The sequence below is a fragment of the Chiloscyllium plagiosum genome, chromosome 21, assembly GCF_004010195.1.
Source record: "Chiloscyllium plagiosum isolate BGI_BamShark_2017 chromosome 21, ASM401019v2, whole genome shotgun sequence".
NCBI lineage: Eukaryota > Metazoa > Chordata > Chondrichthyes > Orectolobiformes > Hemiscylliidae > Chiloscyllium > Chiloscyllium plagiosum.
The window spans coordinates 41,352,998-41,368,952 of record NC_057730.1 but is presented as its reverse complement, the minus strand read 5'-3'; the positions used below and the strand labels follow the sequence as shown (position 1 = coordinate 41,368,952).

The following is a 15,955-nucleotide window of genomic DNA, read 5'->3' as shown; positions in this document are numbered from 1 at the left end:
GTAACGTGGTGCCACTATTTAAGAAGGATGGTAAGGAAAAACCAGGAAACTACAGACCAGTGAGCCTGACATCTGTGGTGGGCAAGTTACTGGAGGGAATCCCGAGGAACAAGATTTAGACTTATTTGTAAAGGCAAGGACTGATTAAGAATAGTCAACATGACTGTGCGTGGGAAATCATGTCTCATAAACTTTGAGTTTTTGAAGTAAGGAGGACTGACAAGGGCAGAGTGGTGTAAGTGATCTATATGGACTTCAGTAAGGCATTCGATATGGTAGACTGGTTAGCAAGGTTAGATCACATGAAATACAGGGAGAACTAGCCATTTAGATACAGAACTGGCTCAAAGGTAGAAGATAGAGGATGGTGGTGGAGGGCTGCCTTTCAGACTGGAGGCCTGTGACCAGTGGTGTGCCATAAGGATCGGTGCTGGGTCCACTACTTGTTGTCATTTATACAAATGATTTGTATGTGAACATAGGAGGTATAGTTAGTAAGTTTGCAGATGACACCAAAGTTGGAGGTGTAGTGGACAGCAAAGGAGGTTACCTCAGATTACAATGGGATGTTGATGAGATGGGCCAAGGAGTTGCAGATGGAGTTTAATTTTTTATAAACATGATGTGATGCATTTTGGAAAGCCAAAACAGACTTCTCCAGTTAATGGTTAGGTCCTGGGGAGTGTCGATGAACAAAGAGATCTTTGAGTGCAAGTTCTTAGCTCCTTGACAGTGGAGTCACAGGTAGATAGGATAGTAAAGGCGGCATTTCTTTATTGGTTTCCTTTATTAGTCAGGGCATCGAGTATAGGAGTTGGGAGGTCATGTTGCGGCTGAACAAGACTGTTGGAATATTGCGTGCAACTCTGGTCTCCCTCCTATCAGAAATATGTGAAACTTGAAAGGGATCAGACAAGATTTAGAAAGATGTTGCCAGGATTGGAGGGTTTGAGCTAAAGGGGGCAGCTGAATAGACTGAGGCTGTTTTCACTGGAGCATTGGAGGTTGAGGGGTGACCTTACTGAAGTTTATAAAGTCATGAGGGGCATGGATAGGGTAAATAATCAAGGTCTTTTCCCTAGTGTGGGGGAGTCCAGAAATAGATGGCATAGTTTTAGAGTGAGAGGGGAAACATTTAAAAGGACCTAAGGGCAACCTTTTCACACAGAGAGTCGTGAGTGTATGGAATGAATTGGCTGGTACAATTACAGCATTTAAAAGGCATTTGGATGAGTATCTGAATAGGAAGGGTTCAGAAGGGATATGGGCCAACTGCTGACAAACGGGACTAGATTAATTTAGGATATCCGGTCGGCATGGATGAGTTGAACCAAAGGGTCTGTTTCTGTGCTGTATATCTCTACAAAAACAAATTTACCTTCTTTAAGGAGAAACAGGTTTGATTTGCTCACTAATGTGTTTATTTATAGTATGCAGTTCAAACAATTTAACACTAAGAAATGCAATACTTTAACAAACCTATGTAATCTAATTTGGCAGATGCAGAGACTTTAACAGAATAGCAAAGTAGAAACATTTCAAAACACAAGAAAGAATACTGAAACTGTCTAGGGGGCACAATCATCTCTTCAATTTCTTGGCTGGGGAGTAGTGCAGTCACAGCAACCACATATCATTTTCACCACAAGGCACAGATATTATGTAATTTTTTACTTCAATGCATTTCATGTCATTGTGCCCTTTTGTAACAAAACAGACATAGTCAAAGGTCTTTTGAAAAAGACACTGGCCCCTTGAATGAGCAACCAAATTTTAAAAATATACTGTCTTGCTCACAGAATGTATTCTGGAAAACTATTTTGTCAAGAAGTGAACCAGTGTATTAAAGTATTTATGGGAAAAATGATGGTAACACTGGGAAATCAACAGGATACAGAAAACCTCAACATACATTGTCCTTTAGCCCGCGGTTCCAAATTTTAATAGTACAATTGTTAAACTTGGAATATTACAGTTAGGTGTATATATTACTACATTGGCAGCTGCATAATTTGCTTCCACTGCCTTACAAATATTGAATGTGTACTTAGCATATTGCTTAACATATTAAGTCTAAAAGACGACAATGGTGTATTGTTTAGAAAATGTTGAACATTTCAAATATTATTTAAGGCAGTAATTGAAATAATACTGGCTCCTGGTGAATAAGTTGCCATGACTCAAAGGTGAGGGTGTAAAGGGGTATATGCAAAGAAGAACTTACCAAGCAAATGACATCAATGACTCAAGTAAATGAAGTAAATTCACTGATTGGCATAAAGATAATTTCTGTTACCTCTTGCCTTCATTTTACTTTTAGTACTGGTGATGAAAATCAGTCTTGGAAAAGCACTATTGTTCACCTCACCTGGGGTTGTGTGTAAAGAATGGGACGTGATCCTTTCAATATTGAACTATGCCATACAATCAACTTTCCTGGAGAGAGGGTAGAAAGTAAGAATGGTATGAAAAAAGGGAGGAGCAAAAATGAGAGCAAGAGGGGAAATAGGACGAGAATGAATGTCACAAATGCTGAGGCTGACCATTAGCAATATAGATACAACAGCCAAAATTTAGTGATAATTTTGCAGAATGCCTTTCTTTCATGTCACTCGATGTGTCTAAATATAGAGAAAAACACTTTTAATTTTGTCATATCAATGGATTCAGTGGCATCAATATCAGATTGTACTTGGCAAACATTTAAGAAAATATTAACTTCTTTGCTGGGAAAACACACACCAAGCAATAAGTAGAGTGACTACTCAGCATTTGTTAATTTCCGGTATAAAAAGGTAAGATAATTCTTTGAAGTATTTATCAAAAATTTTAGTGTCAGCCAACATCAAGTATATCAATAGCTCAGGGTACGGAATTGCATATCATTTCACATTCAAAAGCATAAACGTCACCGTTTGTTGGGTAAAGTTAACTAAGTCATTGTAATGTCATTTAGCAATTCCAGTACCAATTCTTCTTAATCTTTATTGGATTGTCTAAGAAGATCCAAGATACACAAATCTATAAAGTTTTCAAAAAAGTTACTTCTTTAAAATATAATTTGCATAATATGCCCAAAACTATCTGCCTGAAGTGCGTCACATTTAATCAGACACATACCATCATCCCATCGTACACACAAAGTTCATCAATGCATTGTATAAATACCAGTTCAATTACACAAGCTAAGGAAAATAAATGCAATTATTTCTTATATTGCATTGTAATCCTAAAGTACAACCGGAACCCACAATTTAGGTCTGTCCAATCCTCTATATTGTCCTTTCAGAACTTTATGTCGCTTCCAATGAAATATTACTAGGAGGAATGAAAACAAAATACTCAAAAAAAACATGCAGTAAAAGGATTGACCCATGTGTTGGGATGGAAATGTCACCAAAATTAAAATGAGGCACCTTGGTGACATTGTGACTGCATCCGAAAATGGTCCCTTTTATTATCAAATTTAAAAAAATGTCTTCATATTACAGCAACAGCTTGGTTGCAGGGAAACCAGAACCAGATTCGAATGCATAAGAATACAAATTCTAATTTCAAAACTTTCTCAGATTTGGTTTGGAATTCAAACTGTTTCACCACATCAAAACATTTTCACAGATTCCAACTCCAATTCAATTGTTTATTTCTTACAGCAGCAGTGAGGAAAAGTGGTAGCAACAAAGCTCAGACTTTTCTTCATGATAAACCACTGGGGACAAACTTGAGCTATTGACAAAATTTAAATCCTACTGATGAGCATTTAGGTGCTATAACTCCCTCACCAGTCTTTAAAACTTCAGCATTCATGACTACATTGTGGCAACCCACATGTTAAAAAGAAACAAATGATGGAGTCATCGCACATTAAATCCAGACACACTAATTTCATGTTTTGCAAGTGAATTTCATTTTCTGTCTTTAATGTAACAAATTCAATTGGAAGTAACTTGCTACAGTTGCACCATTAAAGTAATAACTGAATGTCAGGTTAAATTAATTCATCTCAAATGCTGCAGCCTAGCACAGGAAACAAATGTGAAGATCACATTTTATAATACACATGCAGCAATGTTTCTGAATTACATTAATATCACTTGGCAAGACCTACCAAAGCTATCACTTAAATTTTAAAAATATAAGTGTTCAACTCTGTATATATACTTAGGACCCTTGTGGGAATTCTTTCTGTACTGTAAATAGGAGAACTCAAAAGCCACATAATACCTTTTTTTGTAGAAATTTGCAGAATATGAAGGTAACAGAGTCATTTGCCTGTTCATCACCTGAAACAACTCAGTAGCTCTGCATATATTGAATTTCTCAAATGTCAGGTCTACACTACGGTCTTTTAGAGCGATTCAAGGTCATGGGGATTGGCAAAACTAAAATGTGGACTGGAGACCACAGTGTACAAGGGGAGATACTTCTAAAAATCTATTTGGGACCTTGTTCCTGCAGTCTTCACTGACCACATTTGTCATATTAACAGTACTAATAGGTAGATTATAACAGCACCATTTGTCCCAATCATACTGCACAGATCTCACAAATTTTCTTAACACAGTACATCAAGGCTGCCAATGCTATTGTGTTGTGGAGTCTTTTCCGGTGAATATCATCTTTTCTAATCAGAACCACGGGCGTGGATGAAGTGAGTGTGTTCAGGGGTAACCGGGAGAGTTTACATGTGTCATATTCCACTTGGTATTTGCAGCAAGGATCAAATTGCCAAGAAATACCATACAGAGCTGCACAGGCCACACTGACAGCCCCGATAGGAAGGGTTATGTAACGAGCATATTCTGGAGCCAGTGCTAAAGGAGCTAACAGGCACACCGATCCTGCAATGACGGATGTTTTATGCAAGCAATTCCCAACTGTGATCCAACGTGCTGTCTCATCTCCAATTCGAGTTGGCTCGATAATAATATACTTGTACTGGGTCTCCAAGGCATGCTCCAGCTCATATTCAAATTGTTCCTGTGCATTCTCCCCATTGTAGATTTCACGGACAATATAGCAGTCTGTTGAATTCAGTGGCCCCCTGCAGAGGACAGATGGTAAAATATCAGAAATATGCAAACTGGGACATGGTGAGGCAAGACTTCCAACAACCTTATATCTCTATGGTGACTGGATTATCAGAGAAGCAATTGCATTTCAATTTTACATCAATTCTTCATTCCCTCCAAGCTTTAACTTAAAAAAGGACAGTAAAATATGACATGGCAGTTCTGACAACCTAAATTCAGGTCCAATGCCTTTTTTAAAAAAAATAAAGTTATAATCATTTGCACTCAAAAACAAAAGGGCAATGATTTATAAGACCTATTCATTGATCACACATCTTTTGTGGGGCTTCGCAGTATCCAAATTATATCCATGTTTCCTACACTGGAGCAATAACTTTCTTCAAAAAGTAATCCACTGCAGTAAAGTGCTTTGAAACATCCTGAAGGTTTTTAAATCACTGCAAAATTGAAAATACTTTTTACACAGAAAAAATGTGTCTCAGAGATTTGCTGGTACAGAATCATAATTACTTTGAGATTTAAGGTAGGTTTGAGAGATTAAATTTGATTTTGAAACCTTAAATTATCCAAACTGCATCTTATTTTCTAGTCATAATGACAACCACTAAAAAACAGTATTAGAAAACTGCCACTATTGATGCTCTATCACAAGGTTCAATATTTGAACACAATAAGATATTTAAACTTGCAGAAAAAAAGACACATGACACAAATATGCTGTGTACAATACAAAAAGTAAAATAAAATGAGGTAGCACAGTTGCTCAGTGGTTAGTAATTTTGCTTCAGTGCCAGGGACCCAGGTTCAATTCCACCCTTGAATGACTATATGGAGTTTGCTTGTTTTCCCTGTGTCTACATAAGATTTTCACCGAATGTTTCAGTTTCTTCCCACAGTCCAAAGATGGTGCAGGTTAGGTGGATTAACCATGCTAAAAAGTGTCCCATAGTGTCCATGGGTGAGCAGGCTAGCCATGGTAAATGTGGAATCACAGAGACAGGGTGGGAGGGGCTGGGTCTGGGTGGGATGCTCTGCAGACTCGATGGGCCAAATGGCCTCCTTCCACACTGTAGGGATTCTATGATGCGAAAGTTTATAAGATAAAACAAAACAAAATAAAACTCTTCATATCTACAGACACACCTAAGAATTTCAAAAAGGTTTCCCTTCCCTAATTATGTCATTAATTACACAATTTCCACTTAGGCAGAGCAAATCAACACCAGTGATGTCAAGCATCAAGTCTAAAAGCCTAAAGGAAAGAAAGACACAGACAAAGATGTAGAGGAGGATACGGTGATCTTTTCAATGTTAATACAGCAAGCAAAGATATTTGCAAACTATACAGAGCAGTGAAGAGAAAAGTTACAATGAGTTTCAAAAGAAATATTTTTAAAATTTTAGCTGCTCTGTAGTGGTGAAATTTAGGACTTCTGGAAAAGTCCTTGACTTCAATCCTCCACCAGAACCTGACAACAACAGTTTGCTTTCACTTTAAAACTGCTTACCACTGCCACTATGCCTTACGCCTTAGTTGGGTATCTGACTCTTGACCCTGCTCTGCCAATCGTTAAGATCTTGGCTAGTCTGATTGTGACCTCAACTCTATTAGCCAGTCTACCTCTTTTGATTCCCCAAATACATGATATAACTAACAAGATGTTCAAACCTCTAAAAGGTGTCCCAAGCCAAGGCTGTGAAGAACATCTAAATCAACAAGTGAACTATTTTTAAGGACACAGGCAGCATGTTTGTTCTCCATTTTAAATATTTTTCCCACTCTATCCATTAAATTGCTTTTAAAGAATTTCACATCTCTATTTCATGTAATATGACCTTGCTCAGAAGGTAGCCCTGACAACAGGACACTCGATTACGCATTGCTTGTCACCTAGGATCAAATTCTAACTTGTGATCTTTTAAAGCAGAGGCAAGAATTACCACCACACAGTCCAAGGGTCCAGGAAAAAAGCTACTTGAAGCAAGAATACCAAACTAAAAGTTGCATTTTAAAAGTTTGTCATATACTTTAATATTGTTCAAAAGTCTCAATTTTGTCAATGGTAAAAGTTTCCATAGCATTCAAGGCATGCGGCAATTGATAGGCAAGTAGAATTCATGGGATATATTCACCTGTATAGAGTCATAGAGACATACAGCATGGAAACAGACCCTTTGGACCAACTCACCCATGCTGACCAGATAACCCAACCCCATCTCGTCCCAACTGCCAGTACCCGGCCCATACCCCTCCAAACCCTTTCTATTCATATACCCATCCAGATGCCTTTTAAATATTGCAACTGTACTAGTGTCCACCACTTCCTCTGGCAGCCCATTCCACATATGCACCACCCTCTGCATGAAAATGTTGCCCCTTAGGTCTCTTGGATATCTTGCCCCTCTCAACCTAAACCTATGCCCTCTAGTTCGGGACTTCCCCCATCCCAGGGAAAAGACCTTGTCCATTTACCCTATCCATGCCCCTCATGATTTTATAAACCTCTATAAAGGTCAACACTCTGCCTTTGACACTCCAGGGAAAACAGTCCTAGCCTGTTCAACCTCTCCCTATAGCTCAGATCCTCCAACCCTGGCAACATCCTAGGAAATCTTTTCCGAACCCTTTCAAGTTTCACAAAATCGTTCAAATAGGAAGGAGACCAGAACTGCAGACAATATTCCAAAAGTAGCCTAACCAATCTCCTGTACAGCTGCAACGTGACCTCCCAACTCCTGTACTCAATACTCTGACCAAGAAAGTAAAGCATACCAAACACCTTCTTCACTATCCTATCTACCTGAGATTCCACTTTCAAGAGGCAATGAACCTGCACTCCAAGGTCTCTTGGTTCAGCAACACTCATCAGGACCTTACCATTAAGTGTATAAGTCCTGCTAAGATTTGTTTTCCCAAAATGCAGTACCTCACATTTATCAAAAGTAAACTCCATCTGCCACTCCTCAGCCCACTGGCCCATCTGATCAAGATCCTGTTGTAATTTGCGGTAACCTTTTTAGCAGTTCCACGACACCTCCAATTTTGGTGTCATCTGCAAACTTCGATTATCCGAACGTGATAGGCGGGCACTATTTCGTTCAGATAATCGATTATTCGGTTAATTGATTAAATGCTTTTCTTCTGAGGCTTGGAGTTTTTAAAAAGTTTACTCCCTGTTCATGAAACCCTGCCCCCAACTCCATTCACTCCCGCCCTAGAATGAAGGTGGCCATGTAACTGCACTTTATGAGCTATGCTGCTCACCAAGGAACACTCAAAGCCAAAATACACAACACCAGGTTACAGTCCAACAGGTTTATTTGAAACCGCAAGCTTCCAGAGTCCCTGCTCCTTCCTCAGGCAGACAGAGAATTTATAAGTCGAAGATCAAAGGTCATACAACCCATGTGGATATATTTAACAAAGCTAGATGGCTTTTATGTCTTTAATCAGTTAGAATGGGGGTGCAGGTTTCGAGTGATCAATTGGTAAATCCCAGTATTTCTTTCAAGTCACTGCTACCCATGATAAGCCTTGAAGTTTTATGAGAATGATGGTAACACCTCAGGTTGGACAATGCATTTATGTGCGAGGCTTTGTTTCAAGTCTGTTTGTATCTCAAACTGGAGTCAGACTGGTTTTATTTTCAAAGTAGGAATTTATAAAATGCATCACTGACTGGCTACAGATTGTGTGTTTTTTGAACAAAATAGAAGGTAAATGTAAATACAAATTGATCCTTTAGATTTGTGCGCGCGTGTGAAGATGGAGGAGCACACGAGAGCGTGCTTGAGAGGGATTGAGAGTTTGTGATGGAGTGTATATATGAGAGAGCATGCGTGCAAGTGCGAGGGAGTGCACAGGAACCTTGATAATCAGAATATCGCAAGGTCCCGATGCTTGGCTAAACTGTATTATCCAACATTCGATTATCTGAACAAAATACTCCCCTCCTGTATCATTCAGATAATCGAGGTACCTCTGTATATGCCCATGAGAGAGTGAGTGAGTGGATGACAGAGGATCTATGTATGTTTGTGAGAGAGCGTATGTATGAGTGTGCATAATGTGACTGGGTCACCTGTACAGTGACATGAATGCAAGATTCCAGTTGACGCCATCTTCATGGGTACCAAACATGGCTATCAGTTTCTGTTCAGCAAATCTGCATTGTTGCGTGCCCCAAAGTTCACCTTGGAGGACAATTACCTGAAGATCTGTCCTTGAAGGTGGACTTCGGAACATGCAACAACACAGAATTGCTGAACAGAGGCTGATAGCCATGTTTGGTACCCATGAGGATGGCCTCAACTGGAATCTTGGGTTCATGTCACGCTACAGGTAATCCTGCCACATTACACACACAGACCCTCTCTCATACACACATATATACACTCCCTCACACTCCAACATATTCCCTCTCAGTACATACACTCTCTCTCCATCCTCTTTATGTACATACACCTGCACATATAAATCTATGGGGAGAATGAACATTTGCAAATACAACAATAGAGTGCTGGAGGCAAGGGTAATGGTTAACAAGTTGGAAAAACATTCATTATGGAGAGCCATTTAATATTGGAAGCATTCAGTATGTAAGGTCAGTTTAACAAAGTGAAAAGTATTCATTATGTGAAGCCAGTTAAGGTTAAGAACATTCATTGTGTAACAGCAGATAGCTTAATCTTTACTATTGACACTCACTGATTGTAATGGTCACCCAATTAATATGTATGTTGCCTTATCTGGATGCTCCTCCCTGTAAAAAGGTCTACATATTTCCACAAGAAACTGCTTTTCAAGATAAGACCGAGAACTTATATCTCCGTGCACATGGGCGGTCATTCTCTCTCCCTCCAGGGCCCGGAATAAAGATGAAGGAAGTAAAACTATATTGTGTCTAAGTGTTTTGCTCAGTGTGAGGGGGAAAACGGGATGACACAGTGACACAGTGAAAGAAATTCTAAGATTTACATATTAATCCATCAAACCTGCACTTCCCATTCTAACTGATTAAAGACTTAAAAGCCATGAGATTTGTTCAATATATTTGCATAAGTTGCACAGCCCTTTGATGTTTTACTTATAAATTGTGTCTCCAATGGATTCTCTCTCACTAGCTGCCAGAGGATGGATAGGGGCTCCAAAAGTTTGCAGTTTCAAATAAACCTGTTAGACTATAACCCAATGTCATGTGATTTTTTACTTTGTTCACCCCAGTCCAACACCAGCACGTCCACATGAAGTAATTCACAAGCAGCTCTGACATACCGTCTAGCAAAGACATAATCCTATCCAATCCTCCTTTTGGTATCTAATTTTCTTATCTGGTGGATCTGCAGTACATTAATGCATGACTGAACCAACTTAGCCATGTGTAGAACGTGGAAGATTAGGTATGTCATTTGGAATTGACATTCTCTCTGCTCCAGACAATACTGTAGGCCAATTCCATAATAGGCCAAAAGAAGAAAAGAAACTTACCAATGCTCTGTGCTATCAAGATAGATATGGTATTAAGCATTTTTATTGGTTAAACTCCAACAGAATCAGCTTCTGTCACTGCCCTTTGCCCTCCACAAAAAAAGCTTTTGGCAACAGTGAAACACTTTACATGTAGCTAAGTGAGGTACATTTTCAAGGCAGGAGTGAACATTCTCCATAAACAGGATAAACTCTAAACAAGAACTTATTTTTGAAATAGTGAGAAATCTTTGTAGCCTAGCTGATCAAAAAGAAAATTTTTCCTGCAGGTTGAATACAATTTAAAATTCTAATTTGAACAGTTTACAATATAACTGTTGTATTGCACCACCACTACAGAATCAATAGAATCCATCAATTTCAATTTGGCAACATTACCTGTAGTATTACAACAGCCACAACACAATATTGCCAAGCACTTCAAAGATGTTCAAGTCTACATATTTCCAAAACCCTTTTCTTAAATTTGCCATCCCTCTCATTTCTCACCCACTCAATACAGATTTATATTATTCTGGTCTTACTTTCTCCTTTGTTCTTTAGCTTTTCATCCAATTTTTTTACTATATTTACTTTTTTGGCCCCCAAGGAAGTACTTCACCACCCTCACAAAAATAATTAAATCACTTAATCATGACTTCTAAAGTCAACCTCTGCCAATCATCAAGCTTCCTCATTTGGAAAATAATTCTTGGAAAATGAGCTGACAGTTACATTAACCATGAAATCCACCATTGGGCCATACAACCAGCTCCATGAAAGGAAAAATGAAAGCTCAAAAGAAGGTCTGGGCAGAATCAGTAGGACACACTTAAAGACACCCCTGCACTTATAAAACAAGATAACCAAGAGGAACTTTATGTTGTGTAGAGAGGTTAACAATAAAATCTCAAGCCACTGCTTGTTGCAACATATTTTAAACAGAAGTCTTCAAATGCTGGATAAAAATGGAAACATTACTGCAAAGATCAGACTGTGTCAAATAAATAATTTTTGCAACCTCAATTTCAAAAGAATTTTCAGCTCAGTCAGGAAATTTTATGCATAAATTCACAAGTCTTTCCAAGTTTATGCATAGAGGGTATGTCATTAACTATATTGATGAAAATGGACATGAAAACTTTTAGAGTAACAACTGATACACTGATTATTTTCAATATTCAATAAAGACTAGGGTTAGCAGCTGTTTGGGTGTATAGGATTAAAGAGACAAACATTTTTGCTGTACAAGTCTATTGAAGGGAGGTCTACAAATCAAAAGTTAATACAGTTCAAACTACAGCATTAGTTCAAACTACTGAGATGCAATGCATCATCTAATAATGATAGCTTTTCAAAAAGGTTGTTTTTTTAATGTCTTTGTATAACCCTTTCAATTAAATTTCAAATAAAGAATATTTTATTTTACAAATAAATTGAAAGATAAGGTTGTTGGCCAAAATATTAAGTCTGAATTCAACATCCAGCTGTTTCAAGATCATTACATGCTCAGCCCATGTGTTGCTTGGTACTTTCCAGGAAGTTCCATGTCTTCTGGGACAACAATTTGGCATTCAACTGATAGAGGGGTATATCAAGTAACTAGTCACTTTACTGTGAAAGGTTGAAATTTAACTACAGTAATGTGCAGATAAGCAGAACCATATCCATTGAACATCAACATCAAAACAACTCTGCAAACATGCTGCTTGCCAAAATAGTGATACACGTGAATGTCAAGTTACAGATGTATGACCTTACATGTTGAAATACAACAAGTTAACAAAACAGACAACTTCATTACAAAGAAATGCAGCTAAATGCATTAAGGTTTAACATTTAAGTGGAGGAAATGTCAAAGACGCAGACAAAAAGAAAGTGGAGATTAGAGTACAACAACTGGGTAAGTGGTGCTTCCTTTTTTTTTGGGTGGGGGAAGCTGGGTGGAAAACAGGCGAGAGACACAGGTTCCACAGGAGGCAATTCCACTATCATGCATGAGTTCGTTATTGCAAAGTCTGAACCAGTGAATACTGACACTGATTGTTTGTCGTTAATTCTACACCCATAGTTTATAAACCTCAGGAGATGGTATGCTGATTTAACTAATTTAATATCACTGTTCATGTTTCATTAGCCATTGGGCAGCATACAATAGAGGTGTGAGGGCCTAAAGTTCAATGGCAACATTACTATTTATTTGTTTTATCTCAAGTTGTCCACAGCAAAACTTGATTTAGGAATCATCCCATGATGAAATAAAAGCACTAAAATAGCTCCTTCCAAATCTCCAGCTTCACAAACTCAAAAGGAGCAAACCAGTGAGTATAACACAGAAACACAAATAGAAAATTTATGGTTGTACAGATTTTCATATGACATATTCTCTATTCCATGGAAGTCTGTTAATCTATCGTGAAAATAATCAAAACATTTTAAAACTACAGTCATTGTGATTGTCAATATTTTTTTTAAGTGGAGGAAATGTCAAAGACCCAAACAGAATTCCTGATGAAGGGCTTATGCCTGAAACATCAATTCTCCTGCTCCGCTTTTGCAGCACTACACTCTCAACTCTGATTTCCAGCATCTACAGTCCTCACTTTCTGCTGACATTACTGAGCCCATTTTTGGGGAAGGATGAAATTAATTGGACATTTCTTTGACAGCAACTGAAGATTATGATTTTGAAATATGAAGTTGTTGCATCCACTCATTGCTACAAACTAACTGCTAACTACAGCAAAACTTGCAGAATAATTTTCTGCTCTGCACTTTACAAATACTTTTCTATAAAAATGGAGTTTAGAACCAGGACAAATTGAGAATAACCACGTAATTAGAAAGAAACTAAATTTACACTCATGATATAAATGGAAGTTACACTATGTGAATCTACACCTCTTCATATCTCTCAGATTTATTTGTATAACAGCCCCGGAAGCCGAAACAGAACTTACAGATTTGTCTATTTTCCTTCGCTTCAATTTCCCCGAGGCAATAAAGAGAGGTCAGCAACATTACAAATCTCGGTGACTGAATTATTTACTGAATTCCCTCTCCACTTGTTAGATCCACAAGGGCAGAAGTGTTACTGAACTCCGCCTAAAACCACACGACCAAACGGTGCAGGATCTCATCACTTCACGACCAATCTAGACTCAGGCCGCCAAGAAAAAGGCAATTTGAAGTCTTCTTCACCAGCCCCGTGACTCCTAAAAACAAATCCCTTCATGGTTGCAAACTCCACAGGCACATTCAAATTTGGAAGCTTCCAGAAGAGCTGGGGGTCAAAACAGCGGCACCCTCCCCTCCCCCAACACGGACGATGGAATTTACCGATAAAATCATCCACGTTTCATTAGGAAACCATTGGTTTTTACATTGAAACCCAGGCCCAGTGAGTTTTGGAGACCGCCCCCACCTGGCTTGTATGTTAGGCCGGCCAATGTGAAGCTTCACTCCGCTCGATTTAACCACACGAGCCGCCATCAGTTGGCTGCGGCAACACTTGTCATAAACCGTGTCGAGGCCTTCGCACCTTCAATCCGATCAGAAAGGGAAAAAAATGCAAGAACGCGGGTACTGACCTTTCCCTCATCCCGGTGTTACCGCGCCTCCTTCCCCAAGCCGCCATTTTTACCAGCATCCAGGGAAGGAATTTTTCTCTCCTTCTCTCCTCGTCCTCGCTGCCACAGACGACCTGCTGGGATTTGTAGTTTCTTTCTGGCGGCAGGTGCTGAGCCCAAGGGGACATGGAGACTACAAATCCCATAATGCCTCGCGCGTGCCCGTACGCCGCGTGGCGGGACTTCATTAACAATCCAATCAGCGGCAAGGACACCACGACGGGTCGCTGTTTGTCTTCTTTTTGAACAAAGATTTCGCGGTTCGAATGGACATTGCGTTGTATTTGTGAACTAAGGAGTTCAGTGGAGACTTTTCATATAAGCTGCATTATCGAGTTTGATGTTAGTGTGTGCACACTTCTTGGAAGAGAAAAAAAAGTCACACCGGACTCGAAACGGTAACTGTTTCTCTCTCCTTACACCTTGAATGCATTATCTGGGCCGACATGGCGCCCATTGTTAACAACTGAAACCTACGTGGTCATTCTGAAAGATGAGAGACTGAACAAGCCAGGTCTTTTTCAATATCTGATTTCAGTTACATCATACCGTAAACCTTTGCTATAAATCCCGTGTCTTACGACCTCACAACCAACGGTTGAAGGAACAGTGCTCTGAAAACTAGTGCTTCCAAATAAATCTGTTGGACTATAACCTACTATTGTGCGATTTTTAACTTTGTACACTCCAGTCCAACACCAGAATCTCCAAATTATCTCTCTGTACAGTCATGCAAGATCTGTTGAGTTTCTCCAGTATTTTATCACAATTGAAAGAGAACTGGATGATGATTATGGACTATATCGAAATGTTAGTAGGATGATTATAGTGACTATGTTGAGGATTTTACTCTAGCAAAAAAAAAAGAGGAAAATCAAAGTTGTACGTTTAACCCCAAAAAGATTTCCCATGTTGGGTTGCAAACTGAGATTTACAAGATAGCAGATTGCTGTGGATCTTTATGCCTCATCCTCCCATACTTTTTACTCTAATACCCTTTTCTCCCCCACACCACACTCTTACTGAGTGGTAGTGACAATTTCCAAACTTTAAGTAGGACCACAGTGGGAGTAACTTTGGGGAGCATTGGCCTCAGCCATGGTTTTTTAGTTGATAAACAACAATGAGATGGGTGCTTTCCTATTCTTCACATAAGATGTGAAATCAAGGTGTTGTCTGTTCAATGATTAAGAAATAAGATGCTGGTCAATTTAGTCATCAAAGGCCACATTTTTTGTTCCATAAACCATCCTGCTTGGCACTCTACTTGGTGACATCTTAATATATTGTGTGCCATTGCACTGAACAAGCACATCCAAGATACCTTGTCACTAACATTGACAGTATTTCAATTGATTAAGAGCTTATGCTTTACAGAGTTCCTTCTCTGGAGCAGGGGCCAGCAATCAAAATACATTAGCACCCTTGGGAAAACAAATCAACTTATGATTCATTACACAAAACCTACTCCTGCTTCATACTGTTTCGTTTCCCTTGGCCACACCAAAAGAATGTGTAACTTGCATGGATATTCTTGACCTGCTCCCCTCCACATTGGTTAGTCTAAATGGTCAAGATAGATATTGGCTGACAAAAATGTCTTGAACTCCAAAAACTGTGCTAACTTGGCTTTAAGACCATTGGACTGTTTATTGGCACACAAAGACCTGGCAACTACCATCACCTGGTTTGGCCTCTCCTTTGAAGGAGTAACTAAGATTTTTAAAATTTATACCAATAGATCTCCAGCTGCTCCCTTAATTAGGTATAATGAATACATTGGTTGGACAACCAGAGGGTAATTCAATTACACAAATGGAAAACTT

At 38.9% G+C, this 15,955-nt stretch overlaps 1 protein-coding gene across 2 annotated transcripts; it reads right to left on the bottom strand.

Moving 5' to 3' along the window:
* Positions 1 to 1,403: 1,403 nt before the first annotated feature.
* On the bottom strand, positions 1,404 to 14,356 carry tmem11 (transmembrane protein 11). Of its 2 annotated transcripts, none has more exons than XM_043711888.1 (2): positions 14,091 to 14,356; positions 1,404 to 5,044 (listed from the first exon to the last, which is right to left on the bottom strand). In XM_043711888.1, exons 1-2 carry the CDS (start codon positions 14,315 to 14,317, stop codon positions 4,528 to 4,530), a joined length of 744 nt encoding a protein of 247 aa, XP_043567823.1. In that variant the 5' UTR covers positions 14,318 to 14,356; the 3' UTR covers positions 1,404 to 4,527. The 2 variants fall into 2 exon arrangements, with proteins under 2 accessions (XP_043567823.1, XP_043567824.1); XM_043711889.1 differs by lacking the exon at positions 14,091 to 14,356 and adding an exon at positions 13,925 to 14,025.
* Positions 14,357 to 15,955: the final 1,599 nt, after the last annotated feature.